This window comes from Halichoeres trimaculatus, unplaced genomic scaffold (assembly GCF_033239565.1).
Source record: "Halichoeres trimaculatus isolate MK-OKI-2021-1 unplaced genomic scaffold, fHalTri1.1 fHalTri1_scaffold_4, whole genome shotgun sequence".
Lineage (NCBI taxonomy): Eukaryota > Metazoa > Chordata > Actinopteri > Labriformes > Labridae > Halichoeres > Halichoeres trimaculatus.
Window position 1 is genome coordinate 28,092,564 of NW_027437182.1, and position 16,956 is coordinate 28,109,519.

At 40.1% G+C, this 16,956-nt stretch overlaps 1 protein-coding gene across 1 annotated transcript in view; it reads right to left on the bottom strand.

Annotated features, from left to right (window-relative positions):
- LOC141788601 (disintegrin and metalloproteinase domain-containing protein 10) overlaps nucleotides 1–16,956 on the bottom strand; it is a 33,272-nt gene that overhangs the window by 15,235 nt on the left and 1,081 nt on the right. The window contains exons 2-8 of the mRNA XM_074667500.1: nucleotides 15,700–15,847; nucleotides 15,348–15,466; nucleotides 14,855–15,010; nucleotides 5,843–5,928; nucleotides 4,849–4,968; nucleotides 801–893; nucleotides 471–639 (exon numbers count right to left, since the gene is read on the bottom strand). Of these exons, the coding sequence (XP_074523601.1) occupies nucleotides 471–639; nucleotides 801–893; nucleotides 4,849–4,968; nucleotides 5,843–5,928; nucleotides 14,855–15,010; nucleotides 15,348–15,466; nucleotides 15,700–15,847 (891 nt within the window). The remainder of the gene's footprint in view (nucleotides 1–470; nucleotides 640–800; nucleotides 894–4,848; nucleotides 4,969–5,842; nucleotides 5,929–14,854; nucleotides 15,011–15,347; nucleotides 15,467–15,699; nucleotides 15,848–16,956) is intronic.

Consider the following 16,956-nt stretch of genomic DNA (forward strand, 5'->3'; position numbering starts at 1 on the left):
TGGGAGTGTGATGGAGTGTTGATCGAGGCCTCCTGCCAGGTTGTGTCATGTGAGAACCAGAGGGGAGGCTGAACATTGGTAGATCAACAGTGCAAAGATTCACACAGATGTGCAAGGAAGGTGAAAACATTTTCAATGTACAGATGTTTGATTTTTCACCACGGCACAGACATACAAATATGTGTCTACTGTGAAAGGACACCCAGTCCCATATTGAAAAAACATACATTTAAACTATGATTTACTTTGTAGATATTTTACATCCATATAATAAATCAATAAATGTTAGTTTTTAAGGCCTAAAACTTTTGATAAATAGCTTAATGACCCTTCAAATGCAAATATTGACAGCCCATGGCATCTTACTTTTGGAGATTATGTTATCTTAAAGTCAAATCACGAACAGATAAGGTTTTAAGAATATGTGTGATGTTTGTGTGAATGCTGGTGTCAGGGTTAGTCAGACTCACCAGGCTTTCCCCGCCAGGCAAGCCCGAGTGTCCCGCTGTAGTCTCTGTTAGTGAGCAGGTAGGACAGGCAGAAGTCCTCCCAGTTGCTCTCAGAGAACAGACTCAACAATTTCTCTGGCCCGATGTACAGAGGATACAAGGGATTTGTCTTGTCCTCCTCAGTCATCACCTGGAGACATGAGAATACAGTGCAGACAAAAAACTGTGAAACAACACAAAGCATAAAACTCCAAATGACTACACTGTGTATTTCTGTTGTTTTGAATTGACTTGTGGCCTACACTCTCAGAGGTTTGAAACAGCTGTTTCGTTGCTCATAAGTTAACTTACTTTGAGGGATTTCACTTGGAAGTTGATCAGCTTGATGCCATCAAAGTCCACCTTGTCGTAGATGTCGTTCACAGCTTTCATATAGTTGTTAATCTTGCAAAAAAAGACACAAATATGAGGAGACAGTCAAGAACATATCCCATCTCTGATCTATCAAATGAGGTTCAGAGGACTTGAGAGGTGGACACGCACAACTCGACAAAACAGAACCAACAAAACACAACAGCTACCACAAATCAGTAGAAAAATACAAGGTTAAATGGATTGATGTGAAAATCAAAGTTGCAAAACAAATGTTTTCAAATGGCAACTTGAAGCTGATAGTTATCAGACCTTGACTGTCCTTCAGGGAACTCACTTTGCACAAAGTGTACAAGTAAAAGCGTTACAACCCGCTCATCATTAAGGCATTGTATGGTGACTAGTGGCAGCTGCTGGTCAGTCAAGTAGGGGAAGCTCATATTTTTGCGGCCTACATCATAAATTTGTTCATTATTTAACTGTAAATTCTACCCTCCGTGTCAGCTAGCAGCTGGAGCTGCTATGTGAGACTACGACCGGCTGTAAGTGTGAGTGACAGGGGGAGAAGCTCCACAGCTGTAGCTGTAGCTGCTTATAGGTGAAAAGAGGGAGAATCTTTAAACACAACACTCGTCATTTTTAAGAAAGGTAAACTTGCTGGGGATCGATAAAGCCTCCAGATCAGTCCAGAACAAGTAAATGTTGAACTCAGAAGATGCTCCGGTGGAGGGTTATACTTCAAGATCACTGACTGGCTCATTTCACTGTCAATCAAGAAGGGATTCAGCCACAGAAAGATCATCCAATCATCATGCAGAAGCCCAGGCCAGCCCATTGTCTCATAGACCCCAGAGACGCTGAGCGTCCGATGGGCGGGACAAAGCCCAGCGTTTATCCAATGACCGTCCAGTTTCCACAGTGGAACAACCCACTCTATGATTCCCCGCTGAAGTCAGAAGATGCTGAGCGTCCAACTGTGTTAAAGCGCTGAGACGCTGCGGGGATAAATGAGAAGGAGGTGGAGCCAGTTACCTGTGATAGGTAGCTGACTCTGAACTAAGATGAAGGAATTGTAGCTCATATTTTGTCAATAAAATGTACACACAGCAGTACATATTGCCACTTTTTTGGGGGACATTTTCCCTTGCAGTCTTAGAGCAATCGCTACTGATGGTGACTTATGAGGACCATTGGATGCAAAGTTCAACTGAGTGCAGCGGGCTGAATTCAGACTGTGTATCAGAGCTTGTTCAGCAGCTGAATGCTGTGAGAAAAATTTTGTGTTGCTGCTTTTAGTCCTCATCCTGTGTATTCTGCACCAGCACTGTGAAGATTAAACTGTAAATAATGACCAGGAGAGGGGAAGTGAATCTGATGTGTTTTAGTGAGCTTAAGTCCAGGGGTTGGCCCCAGACATCAATGAATGGATGGTAAAAGGCTTTGGAAAAACATAAAATAGTACAACCAAGCAGATGAAACATCAGCAGAACTGCCCCACCTACTGGATAAAGTAAGCACATGCTAACACAACAATACAAATAAACAATACCAACACAAACATCCGCAACCAAGTCTGGATTCAAAATCTCAGCCTGTGAAGTCATTCCAGGTTACTCTCAGGGTATTTTCACTGTGGGTGGCACAGCAAGCCCCACATTCAGAACAGCACGTGTTGACCAGTCACATGCAAAGGTCCACACAACAAGAGGTGAACATACAGTCACCTCACTGGGAATATACATAAATGTAAATATTGACACCTTGGACAGAGGAGACGGGAGAATCAGGTCAGCAGTGAGTGATGACAGCGTTTTGTCTATTTACACTCAAATATCGTATCAATTCACGGCTTAACTTCCAGTGAACTTTCTCACATGGTGCGGCAAAGGCCTGGCACTGATCCAGGAACAAGTACAATTGTTTAAGCTGGAAAGAATCTGAGTAGGGTCAGATGAGGTGATGATGGGGCGGACAGCAGGAAGAAAGCCACCGTGGCCAAAAAAAGCAGCTAAAGACAAACGTTTGTAGTCAATTACTGACCTTGTTTTGACCATGAAGAGATTGAATTTAACAAAAGCAAAACAGCCTGGGAGAAAACACAACAAATAAAGAAAAAATGATGAACTGACCCAAAATCAGATACTCAGAGCATGGATGTTAAATAGTTTGAAAAATTCTCATCTGTGCTGTCCCACTTTCTTATCACACAAGAAAATAATTACTGGTTTACATTTTACTAAATCTAAAAGAACTGAAGTAAAAGTTTTGCCTGCCAGCAAAGCATCTCACTCGACCTCTGACCCCTATGACAAGCACTTAGTTCAGACAGAGATATGATAACACAGACTGACTGAAATCTGCCATCTTTCTCACAGACACTGCAGCAGCTACTGACCAAAAATCTGAGTTCAAGTCAGTCGCTATTTACGCCAAAATCAGCTTAAACCAGCAAATCCTTACACTTTGAAACTATTAACTCATACTGTTTATCGTTGGAGTGAAAAATTTCTCAACACCCTTCAGCCCTCAGTGATAAGCTAATGCTGAAATTTTGCTGTTCCACAAAGGTCAAAGGTCAAGAGAGCAGGGCAGGGGTTTAAGAATGTTGGACATTTTAATTATAAACAGTTACCGCAGAATTTCAACAAGAAAGGAATCATCTAGTTTTAATAGGTTTCTGTGAAGCAGTTGTGTTGTACTCAGCTTGTGCTGCCTGTCCTTGGAGTGCCACATAAAGGGTTGTTGCTGTGAACTGAAGGTACATAGTGCAGTTGAGGAGGGGGGCAGAACTTTATTTAGCCAATGTTTGTGATTGATGTGCCATCATGTTCTCATGGAGGAAGAAGTTTCTCAACAATCTCACAGTAGCTCAGAGCAGAAACACTCTGTCCTTTTTTTTTTCATTTGTGTTTTTTTAATATGCCAATACATGTTAAATTTCTTGTATGTTTCAATATGTCAGTGCATAGGGAGAATTTTAATTACTCAGTACACCTGTCTTGTTTGAGCAAGGCTGCGACTCTAATGCTGTGATTTCACATAAATAGAAATTAATCTTCTAGTGGTCACTTGGTCAAAATCTTCTCTTCTTGTCAAGAGTGTGTGGATGTGTCTCATCACATTTTAACTGTCATCAGCCCAGTTCTGTCCACACACCAGCTGAGTATGTTACCATCATTGTACATCTCTTAACATCACTATTCACTTGTCCCTGTCAGGATCAGGGGAGGAGGTAAAAGTCTTTTGACATTAAAATTTTTCAGCTGAATTGTTGACTGGATGGTGAATCACAAAATGCTCTGCCATCCATATTAGCATACACATACAGCATGAGATTCTTCTGTTTGTCCTTCTTTTTACAAAACTGTCTGTCCCTGTTGCTTCATCTAGCGCTTTGTTATTACAGAACTCAGTATTGAAATTATACACCGCCAGTTCTATTACTTCATAGAGGGTATCCATTGTGTCCACAGGGCTGTTGGGAAATGCAGTGTCAGTTTTCAGTGTCTTTTAAATTATATTTTATAAACAAGAATTACATCAGGTGAACTTTGACTGCAGCCCTAGAAACTTAAAATCCAGGACAGAGGAGGCTTCAGGGACAGGCTGGTAAACACGGCACGCTCCGGTCGGCCAACAGCTGATGATCTCTGCTTTGTTTTGTCCCTTTTAAAGGATGTTCCATCAAACTATAAATGCTCTGATGAACATTGTGTTCCCTGAGGCCTAAAACATGGGACAACTCAGGTTAGAGTCTTCACATGTCACTACACTGGGTCTATTCTGGCTTGAGCTTTTCTCTGTGTACACACAAATTGTGCAATAATAGGAATTTTCAAACTCTACTCTTTTTCCTCTGGCATGACTGTTTTTTTCATATTTGGGGCTCTTTAAGGGCTTCTTACCCTCTGACTATTTGCAAAGGCGTTGCATGTGTGCCGATGATGCCATCATGGTTTGCACAGCGTGTGTCACAAATGAAGTTTGATCTCTGTTCAAACTCAAAACAGGATGAATTATGACTCACCTGACCCACCACAGCTTCAACAGACTTGAACTTCTTGAAGTAGCGGTGGTCAGCATAGAAATGGAGCAGACAGGTAGTCTTGGACTCATCTATTGTTCTCCTAGACCGGCTCACTGCTGCCTCCTGTGGATCACATTGCAGAAACCCCCAAAAAGGAAGAATTACACCTGAACAAAGTTTGAAGGGGCACAAACTGTGAGGCTAGTTTGAAACATTACACATCCTGATAAATCACCAATAGATACTTGCCCTTACTCTCACAAAAAGTGAATCATGTGTTATTGATAAGCACATTAAACTGTGGCAGCTGCTGAACTTGGTTTAGAGTGGGGGTGACATTTGTCCCAAATAGAGAGGGTGCGTGAAAATGCAGGAACCCAACATGGCTCCACTGAAACATCTGCTCAGACCATTTCATGATGAAACAGTGGAAATGATCTCTTCCGGCAGGTATGTAGATAAAAATGGATTCATACCCATGTCCAGATTTCCATTGTTGACAATACCAGTGGGACCACCACCCAGCCTGCAGGTTAACAATAAAGCTGGAACCCAAAGGGGGGATTAGCTTAATAGATTGGGCAGATGTTTATTCTGTTACCCCTGGCTTATAGTTGTTTTACAACACATTCAACTCTTTCTGCTGGATTTTCATCTCCAAATATAGTTTTGTGAGGAAACAGATTTTGGCTATCTCAAGTCACCACACTGTTCTCTTTATATACACAAAAATTAAACTCTGTTATTTGCTCTCTGACTCAACAGGCTAAATAAAAGTCACAGCATGCGCTCATAAATTAGGTCAGTTACAACATAGGAAATAGACTTTTGGTTTCCCCTATTCTTAGACAGGTTCCTTGGTTTGGAATTAGTCAGCTATAAACAGCATTGCAGAGGAGGAAAACTGAAGGGTGAGGACAGAAAAAGAAAGAAGTCAGAGTGTGTTTCCATTTTAGCGTGTGCAGTCATTGAGGTGATGTCTGGACTGTCCTACCTCATTGAGTCCGAGGCTCTGGGCGAGGCGGTTTAACTCGTCTGCAGCACAGAATCCACCAGGACTAGTTTTCATGGATGGTAGGACTACACAGAAACACAGAAACTTTCAAGGACTTTACTTTGAAAGTATTTTTAGTTAATAATTCATATTATTTTCACATGAAAACACAATTCTTCTTCTTTGCTTTCAGTCAACTTTAGTTGAACAGAAACATCTCAGGCTTGGCAGCAAACAGTCAACAGTAATTTTGTCCTTGAACATATTTGTGCTGACTGTGAACCTTTACCCACAGCGAGTCATTGAAACGTGGGCATCGTGTCCCAAATAAAACCCTGTTGTCCAGTCATGACAAATAATTGAACAGAGATCTAGCACAGGGTTAAATCCACTAGTGCTTATTTGGTCAAGCAGAAAATATACTCTGAAAGATAAGCTCATGATCACAGTATGAAGTGAATTGTTTGTACTGAATTTGTTGATTTCAATGTGCTGAGCTGTGCATTCCTCAGGGGGCAACGATTGTTGAGAAGAGGTCCAGACGCCGGATTTTAACTCTTTCACGGTGCACTTCCATTATCAGAGACTACAAAATTAAGTACATTTAATATGTCTTGATAGCTGTCCTGGCATTTTAAAGTTAGGTTTTAAAAAACTAAGAGTCTGGGTCATGTGCCCACTCTGGTTTACTCAACAGACACATGAGTTATCACTTTGTGTTCACAGTCACATCAGTTCTCAGCAGGGCTGCACAATAAGGTTAAACAAATGTCTCTTTGTGAGCATTTGGAATAAAAAAAAGAAAAGAAAATATCTTAATTTATTGCTCCAAGTTAAAAAATGCTTTCATGGTTACAATCAGTCTTTTCTCACTGAGAATATATGTCTACCTGTTAGATTGAGGCTTGGGTATTATAGTCATGCTTTTATGCTACTTTGATGCAATTCAATGAAGCTTTAGCCACGTATTTGTTAACCTCAGATTAATTGGTAATATTGAGTAATGAAATAATAGCTTAAGTGTAGCTTGGGTTCCAAAAAAACTTGTTAATAACATAGGTTTTGTGTGTGAGTAATGTAAGCCAATATGCACTCTATAATAATAATCTACTTCTTATTGTGATATCTTACTAAACATACCAGATATCACAATATTACACAATGTCATCTCACATTGCAAACCTTTTTTTATCCTTCATGCATGCCAAGTGGAAGATTTGCTGGTAAAGGGTGTTTTGTTGGAGGGAAATAGATTTAAAGTCACAAATGATATGAAAGAAAAAGCAATTTAAGGATGTTTCCTGCATTTTCTATGTCGTCACACTATTAAAAAAATTGCCTTTGTCATTTTATCAAGTTTTGGGAAAACATAAAAAACTTCACCAAATACAAAGCATTGCATTGTTTCAATCAAAAAGGCCTTCACTGTGGATGACTGTTGACACGCATAGAACATTGTTTGTTAGTCATGTAACATTAAAGAATAACTTAGTGACTTAGGCCAGTTTTTCTAATGTTTTAGTGTGACTTAGGCTACTTTAAACCTGGCTCAAACTGCCTTTTCATTCCATAGTGCAAACTCAAAACTGAAATTACCCTGAGGTAAATTTAACAGGTAGTCCCTTCCTCACTTCTCCTGGTCTTCTTTGCTGTTTTTTTTTTATTTATTGAACTTAACCCATTTCCAACATCCAGTTATGGCAACTTTTTGAAACCTGACCATTAACTGTCCTTTAATTGCATAAAGCAAACTCAAAACTTGAATAACTCCAACTAAAATTGAACAAATGTTAGGTCAAGCCTATGCTGAGTAGGCATACTTATACATCTCCTACCAAAAAGCAAAAACATTTCTTTAACTTTGAGGGTTATTATTGCCTTGTTCCCATTTATGTTTGGTTACAGAAATAAGTGGGCTAGCCAGGAATAGGTAGCTAGCTAGAAGTAGCTAAATTTGTAGTTAACCCAAGTCATTTTATCCTAAATAATCCAAAATTTTGACTTAGGCTAGAAATAAAATGGCCTAAGTGACCCTCCTGACATAGACCATTTTCCTATAGGGCATAAAGAGTATGACCCTTTTAGCGAAAGATATAAACGATTTTACCGGAGATGGCCAGCATTATCAAGAGATAATTTAAGTCAAAAGCTGATTTTCATCAAAAAATGAATTAGGCCATTGTTTTAATAGGGTGACAATATTTGTAACATCATTTCTTATTTCAATATCATAGCATTAATTCAGGGTTGCTTTCCTGATGGGGAAGTGTTACCATCCAACATTCCCATATTTTTTTCCTTACATTAAAGGCATTACCACATCAAAATATGCTTAAAATTTAACATTCGCACAAAATACTTTATATAACAGAAGATTAGTCCGTCTTGGACAGAAGCCTCTTCACATACTCAGACACTTTATTAATAGAGGACCTGCATTTTGAAATTAGAGCTGTGGCCTTGAGTTGAGACATGAGACAGCCTTTGGAAAGCACTGTGGAAGGTACTGGTAAGATTTCACTAAAACAGCACTATCATTTGCACATTGCAACACCTTTGGGATAACTGTCTCTGTTTGATTATTGCAATAATGACAGGGATGCTGTCAGAGGAGCACTGAGTTTGCACAAATATGCCTATCCCGTTTGACTGACAGGCACAAAGAATTCAATGAAAACTGAAGGAGCCAAGAGGTCTCCTTCCAAACAATACCTTCAACCCTAACCCTCATCTAAATTATAGAATGTGATGTTTGGCAAATGACTCAGCACTGGAAAAACGTTGAGGAAAGTGCTGCAAAAATTTTTTTTTGAGAACGTCAACTGATCAAAACTATATGTCTCTGGTTACATCTGAATACTGATGTACTCAACTAGAAGTTTTTTTTTCCAACTCCTTTGATGGAGAGAAAATGGATTTGAATTCCACAAGTTACAGTGGAGTCACATGCTGCAATAATCGCTTTCACATGAGGGTTGTTGTGCTGCTCTGGTGACAGAATCAGGTAAGGTTTTTCCTGTTAACTGGTGATGTAAGAGCTTCAAAGTGTAATGCACATCAAATCCATGTGTACATATGCATGTGCATCTATATGCATGTGAACCCCTCTGCCCCAGTAGCCTACATCTTCTGGATCAGGTTCGAGCTTACAGTGAGGGACAGGCAACACATGATTGGATCACACCATGCTACAAAAGGCCTCCAGCCAATCACAAACCTGGGATTTGTGCTATACATGGCCTGAGTGGGGGTGTGCTGTGGGGGTGTGGGCTCTGATGTGGAGGCCTAAATGCACGGCGTCTACTTACATATGAAATTGTTTCCAGACTTTTCTACATGCCAGCCTTTTCACTGTGTTTCTGTTTCTTCCTCTGTATCAATCTGAAGCAGAGAACTGATTCTGTCCTGTGTTGCCAAAGTTGCTGAAGTTTGTTTTTACTTCGTAATGATTTGTTTGAATCAAAAGCACAGAAAATGTCTTGTTGAACCAGTTAGAAGTGATCTGTGTTCCAAAACAATTGATAAGTCTGAGAAATGATTTCCCAAATGCAAAAAAGTCTAACATTTCAGGCAAAATTCCGATCAGCTGAAGGTTGAATACTTGAGTTTTAATAAACAAAGGAACACAGGCCAGGATCACTACATTTAAACTTTTGACTCTAATATATTTTGCATTGCTCTTTTACTGTGATTTCAAGGGGGTGGGGGTGGGGGAAAGGAGGAACAAAATTAGTTTTACAAGCATCGTCCCATCAAAAGGATCTTGATCAGGCCAAGTGTCCTATATGTGCCATTCCAGTCAATCCATGTGTCACTATTGTTGGTCTTAGTGCCCTTAAACACCACTTTGGATAGCTTAATGCAAAATAATCCACCAAGACCTAAATTCAACACAACACTGCACTCCTTGGGTCAGAAGATATGTCCCCTGCTCATAAGAGTGAAGAGAGGAATTCAAGTTAAACACCATAAACACTATAACACATTGTTGCTAGGCGCCGCCATGTTGGCTATGGCTGCTTTTTGCAGCAACTCTCTCTTCTTTGTCCGATTCTTGTAATTTTTTTCGTCTCTTTTTCGTAATCTGTGTATTTGGAGTGAATCATTACTTTGTATGGCTCATTTGTTGGTCATGGACACCAAACTTTTTGTGGTTTCAGTGATATTTTTACTACTTTTTCTCCTGTGTTTGTCTGGAGATCCTACATGTAACCATGGCTGCATTGTTTACATGTGAACTCAGCTGTTAGCAGCCTGTAGCATGTCAATGCTAACTGGTGTAAGGCCTGATGTCTCCCCACAAGGTGAGGAGAAGGAGGTGAGGACGACATACTGGTTCTCAGATGTGAACTAAGAAGTGATAACATGGTGCTGTCCTTTCATCCATCGTTGTTGGGAACATAAGATCTATCTCCGGTGGGATGGACGAGCTAGCTGTGCTAACCCAGCAACAGAGGGAATACCAGAGGGCAGAGTAGCATCATGCTATTCACAGACATGGTTAATGGAGCTAACATCAGACACCAATGCCACATTAGAAGAGCTTCACGTGCTGTGAAGAAGCTCAGTCCTGGACCCTGTGGAGGTGGAGGCTGGCTGAACTGGAGAATGATGGACAAGCTGTCATCATCTATTTTCTTATGGACCTTTTTACACTTTCTATACACTTTCTTACTTTTGTTTTCTTGATTGCTGCTGTGACTTCAATTCCATTGTGCTTGTTACAATGAAAATAAAGTTCTATCCTATTCAAAAAGTTGTTGTATTGAAATTCAATCACACAGTTTCACTTTCATTATGAATCATGTAATAAGCACAGGAGTTAAACATTAATGCCAACAGGATGCAGTGTTGTTCTAAATGTATAGGTAATGTAGGGTATAAAGTACCTTTACGATGATAGACAGTCATCAATGTTATTGATACACTGCATCATAGAAAGATGGAAAAATATCATTCTGGCCATTCTTCTTAGACCACACCATCACCTAACCCTAGTTTTACATAAGCACTTCAGGGAACCAGGTGTGCTGATCTTTGCTGATAAAATACTTTACCCTGTGTCCCAGATGTGACAAAATTCAAGATATCCTACATCCCAGGGGGACCTTTGTTGTCCCTAGACAACAACCGCAGGATGTGTAAAACACACACAGGAGTACTCCATTATGTCATTCGCCTGTCCTAATTTGATATGTCTGTGGGAAGCATTGATTGTTTATGGAACTATCGTGTGCCAAAATCTTGTACGGCTTCCTGCAGAGACGTCGTTCTATGAATGAGAGGCCAGGATGTTGTCGGCTGTGGCACTATCTGAAGTGAATGTGTCCACAGTTGTGAGAGGGGATGGAGAAATGGTCGGAAGCTGGGGGAGGAAAGTAGCCATGGAGTCTGTGTGGACTTAAGAACACTTGGAGGGGGGGCTGTGGTACTTTTCTATTCCAGTGAAATGCTTTCTCAGAAAATCTTGTATCAATAAAAATAAACATGTGACGCAGGGGAACCTTGTTGAGAAGTACACATGCTCACATCACGTCATTTTGTACAGTACATAACATTCTGACAGATGTATTCAACAGCTGACATGATCATTGGAGCCTGCTTTAATCAATATTTGTACAAACTTTTTTCAAGGTATTCCGCTCAATACAGTCCTTTAAACAGCCTTATATGGCTTTAATTTGAACCTCTTCCTTATTTCCTCTCCTGTTTCACTTTCCTCTTCATTTTAAACAGCCATGTGTCATTTTCCTTTGCAAGTTACCTCCTCAATCTACAGTTTCTTTGGCCTGGGTGTTTGCTGAAAAGTTTCTAATGTAACATTACAACACCACTCTTCCTATGAACTCAAGGTTTGGATGGTTACCAACCTCTAGTTCCCTCAGCTTGAACTAAGGTTTTGGGCTGTACGGCATTAGAGCAGAGCAATAAGGATTAGGAACAGGGAAAATCTTTTTTCACTTTGGTCATTTATCTTTCAGTGACACCTCCAAGAGGGCCATGAATCAAACTGCTATGGGAGATGCACTGTAACAAGGAATGTCTTCGGTAGCACTTTAGATTACAGCCCGCGTCTTACAGTGTAGTTTCCCGTCTCTTACAGTGTAGTTTTGTCAACTGTAGGGGTAACTCTCACACATGTACCTTGACATTTTGCGGTACCTATCAGGTAGTTACGCTCTCGTCTTACAGTGTAGTTTCGTCAACTGTAGGGGTAACTCTCACACATGTACCTTGACATTTTGTGGTACCTATCGGGTAGTTATGCTCGCGTCTTACAGTGTAAGTCCTGGAGTCTTACAGTGTAGTTTCCCGTGTCTTACCATGAACTTATCAAAACAGTGTAATTTTCCTGGACATATGCTCTAACTATGCAAACCTTGATGTATCACTTCCTCTTAAGAATCAGCATGGATAAAGATTATGTAGACCAATGATAAAGTTAAAAGCTGTAAGGTATTGATGAGTATGGGTTTCACATAATAATGATATTCAGACGTATAAAATATCTTTATTTTTTTTATACACACAGAGACCCCACATTGTAATTCTCCTTTTAAGTTACTGATCCATTAAGATCACACTTGCCTTTGCTTACTGGCTAACTATCCAGTATTTTCTGTTATAAATTGCCTCTGTTCTTCGTTGATGTGTTGTAAGCATTTTGTATATAATTTCATTCAGGCAACTTGGAGGGCAGACCGGGGTCCTTAGGATTTTGCGTATTTGCGTTCATGCCTTTATGCGGGCAGCCTGGGGTCCTAAAAGTTGTATATCCCGAACGGAGATTCCGCGATTGTTTAAAAGCATCTTCAAAACATCTTATAAGTTATCAGTGATGCATTCTTGAGGAAGTAAGTACTTTAATAGCTTACACGTTATCTTTAAGGAGTGTTCAGAGGGGAATAAACATTTAGTTTGTTTGTTTATGTGGCAGGAATTTTGGCTCTTGTTTCCCTTACGTTGCACTGCTAATGCTAAATAGCTAGTGGGCGCATCATTAACGTCTGGTAGACACTGTCTTTGATTCACCTTCTGTTATTTATTGTTTCAGATACCATACACTGCCAACCCTGTTGAGATGCACTACTGATAAGTGGCTGTTGGACGTTGATGTCACACACATTATTCATCCTCTTCGTTCATTCAATCTCCATGCATCCGGCCGTTGCTGTAATGCTGTTTCTTAAAGGATACATAAAAGACTGAACTGTGGACTGTGTATCTGCCTTTACTCTCTGACCGGACTATCTGTGTGGATAAAGTGTCCAAGCATTATTCATCATAGAAACACAGATGTCAGTAGCTTCAACAGTTCCACTGCAACAACCCAGCACTTTACCTGTAACTACTGGTCAACACCTGGAACTGGACTAGATTATAAAATGCACACTAGTAGAGGGTAGTTGAACATTAAGTACAGCGAACAAGTGTGCACTTTAAAATCCAGCCCGGTTCCAGTTGTTGACCAGTAGTTACAGGTAAAGTAGTGGGTAGTTACACAGTAAGTAAAGCCAACAAGTGTGCACTTTATAATCCAGCCCGGTTCCAGTTGTTGACCAGTAGTTACAGTAAAGTAGTGGGTAGTTACACAGTAAGTAAAGCCAACATGTGTGCACTTTATAATCCAGCCCGGTTCCAGATGTTGACCAGTAGTTACAGGTAAAGTAGTGGGTAGTTACACAGCAAGTAAAGCCAACAAGTGTGCACTTTAAAATCCAGCCCGGTTCCAGTTGTTGACCAGTAGTTACAGGTAAAGTAGTGGGTAGTTACACAGTAAGTAAAGCCAACAAGTGTGCACTTTAAAATCCAGCCCGGTTCCAGTTGTTGACCAGTAGTTACAGGTAAAGTAGTGGGTAGTTACACAGTAAGTCAAGCCAACAAGTGTGCACTTTAAAATCCAGCCCGGTTCCAGTTGTTGACCAGTAGTTACAGGTAAAGTAGTGGGTAGTTACACAGTAAGTCAAGCCAACAAGTGTGCACTTTAAAATCCAGCCCGGTTCCAGTTGTTGACCAGTAGTTACAGGTAAAGTAGTGGGTAGTTACACAGTAAGTCAAGCCAACAAGTGTGCACTTTATAATCCAGCCCGGTTCCAGTTGTTGACCAGTAGTTACAGGTAAAGTAGTGGGTTGTCGCAGTGGAAGTACTGGACAGGTAGACAGTTAGCAGTGGCAAGTGTTAACTTAATGGCCGGGTTACTTAAAAAGTGAATTACTATGTGGGGTCTCTGTGTGTTTGAAAAAATAAAGTTTTTTTTTTTTTACATCTGCAAGCCTTATCATTATTGTGTGAAACACATACTCATCAATACATTACAGTGTTTAGGTTCATCATTGGTCTACTTTATTCACCATACTAATTGTTAAGAGGAAGTGGCACATTAACAGCAAAAGCACATGCCCAGGAAAATTACACTGTTTTGACAAGTTCATGGTAAGACACGGGAAACTACACTGTAAGACGAGAGCGTAACTACCCGATAGGTACCGCAAAATGTCAAGGTACATGTGTGAGAGTTACCCCTACAGTTGACGAAACTACACTGTAAGAGACGGGAAACTACACTGTAAAACGAGAGCGTAACTACCCGATAGGTACCGCAAAATGTCAAGGTACTTGTGTGAGAGTTACCCCTACAGTTGACGAAACTACACTGTAAGACTCCAGGACTTACACTGTAAGACGAGAGCGTAACTACCCGATAGGTACCGCAAAATGTCAAGGTACATGTGTGAGAGTTACCCCTACAGTTGACGAAACTACACTGTAAGAGACGGGAAACTACACGGTAAGACGCGGGCTGTAATCTAAAGTGCTACCATGTCTTCTTGTGCTTGTGCCATCATCATTGAACTTGCCATGAAAAGCAGCTGAAGTTACAGATGGAGGGACACTGGAGAGGTCCAAACTGCAGATGCTTTTTTCTTTTTAAATCCAAAACAAACAAACAAAAAGATAAAACAGAGCTATGGTAGCTTGAATATAAATTTGATCAAAAAGGTGTGTCTTACCCATGTCATCCTCATGGTAGATGATGGAGTGGTGATCTGCCTGGTGGCTGATGTATCTATGCACTGGCTCTACATGATAAGTACCATTGTTTGTGTGGATGCTTCCCTCAAATAGACCCTCCAACAAAGAGCCGTGGCAGGCTGAGCCATGCTCACCTGCAAGACAGGGTGTGGAGAGGTCACATGTGTGGGTCAGAGAGGTGAACATGAAGAGAGATAAAAGATAACTAATAAACGCAGGCAGACACAGAGGAGAGCATCAAGATAAGAAGCAGAGTTCAGACATCAGGAGGACATATCAGGCACAAAAGAGTGGAAAAGTCTTTCATTCATTCTACTTTTATCTTTGAATTTCAGCCATCAGGTCTGTTTTTAACATAAGCAGATGTTCATCCAAGTGGGTTTTCCTCCAGATGTTTTATCCAGAGCTCTATTTATAAAAGCTTTGATTAAAGTAAAAGCTTTGCCCTCGTGGATCCAGGACGTTACTCACCCTCTAGTGATCCTGAGTACAAGTGTGAGAGGTCAGCTGATGTTGAGCCATTTTTGAGGACCAGTTGGAAATTTCCAGAAAACGCTGCTGCATTGCGTTTCAAACGCAGACGAAAAGTTCTGAAGAAATCAAAAAGACAAACAGCTCACAGATGGGGTCAAAGCTTTGTAGTGTAGTGGAAGGTATGTAGATCTATCAACACAAATTCCACAAATATGGACAAGTGTCTGACATGTGGTTCTGCTTACAGGGATAAATAACCTGTTCAAACAAAAAGATACTAAATCTAAGTCAATATTCTATTTTTAAGAGAGCGATGAAACAACTGTCTGTGAGAGAAATGTGAAGTTACCTTTGAAAAGCAGTAAAGTCCAGTTTCAGAGTGTACCCCTGGGGTTGTGTGGCTCTCCTGGTTCTCAGGTGCTCCTTGTGAAGATCCTCTCTGTTGTACGATAAGCCCTCATAATGCTTTATATACGGACTGATGCTGCTTACAGCCCCTGGCAGAAAAAAAGACATTCAAGTCACTTCGCAGAGCACCACCTGAGGAGGTCCAGTTACTTTACCACCTTGTTATGTAAAATCACTTTGTATGCAGATGATACATTCTTCACAACTAGCATTCATCTTAATCGTACGAGTTGTTATGTTACCAAAAACAATGAACTGAAACATGACTAACTCTTTCTCTGACAGTTTTTGGATTGTTAAGCATTACACCAGTTGGGAAGGAACTGAAATCACACTATGGTAGGCATTTATCTGTAGCTTTGGATCTTCTTTTTTTTTTATGAAATCCAAACTTTTTAACACTTTTTAAAAATATGTATACAGTATGTTTGTCACTCACTGTTGTAATAAGGTCAGTAATTAGTTCAAAATGAGCTGGATACTGGATTAAAAGATACTGTTCGGATTGATTTCTATCTTTAATGAAATATTACCTTGTGTGTTTATAACAGATGATGAAGCTGTATAATAGTTAAATGAGCCATTTACAACTTAACATATGAAAAATCTTAAGGAGTGGATTCAGTTGTGAGCCGTGACACCCTTTGAAGATATGGTTTCTGTGTAAAGATCCTTCTTTTCAATATCATGCAGTGCTGTTTTCAGTGTTGTCTAAACTGATCTGAATCCAACAAATCGACCCCAGCTGTCATTCTACTGGTTTTCTCATAACCAGGAAGAGAGAGGGAATTGATCAGGTAAGTAACAATCCAGTAACAATTGAAAGTGTTTTTTGTTAGCTTAGGATGTTCTGAGTCAAGCATTATCAGCTAATGTAGATGCTAGCTAACGCTGTATCACCATATATCAGATGGTAAGAAAGTAACCAGTTATATATTTGAAGACTGGTTCAAAAGTTTATGCTTTGACAAAGCAGAAGCGCTGTTCAAACTATGAAAACTAAAATATTTTGAAGAGCTGAGTGGGCTTTTAAAGTCACACCAAATCTTTTGTATGAACAAGATGGATACCTGAGTTGTGTCTCTAAATAGTGTGAAACAAATGACTTTCTGGTGACAAATGCTGTAAAAATTGTCAGTGGAATGTACTCTTCAACCAAAAGTGCTTCAGTATGAGTCTCTTAAAATTGGCTACATTA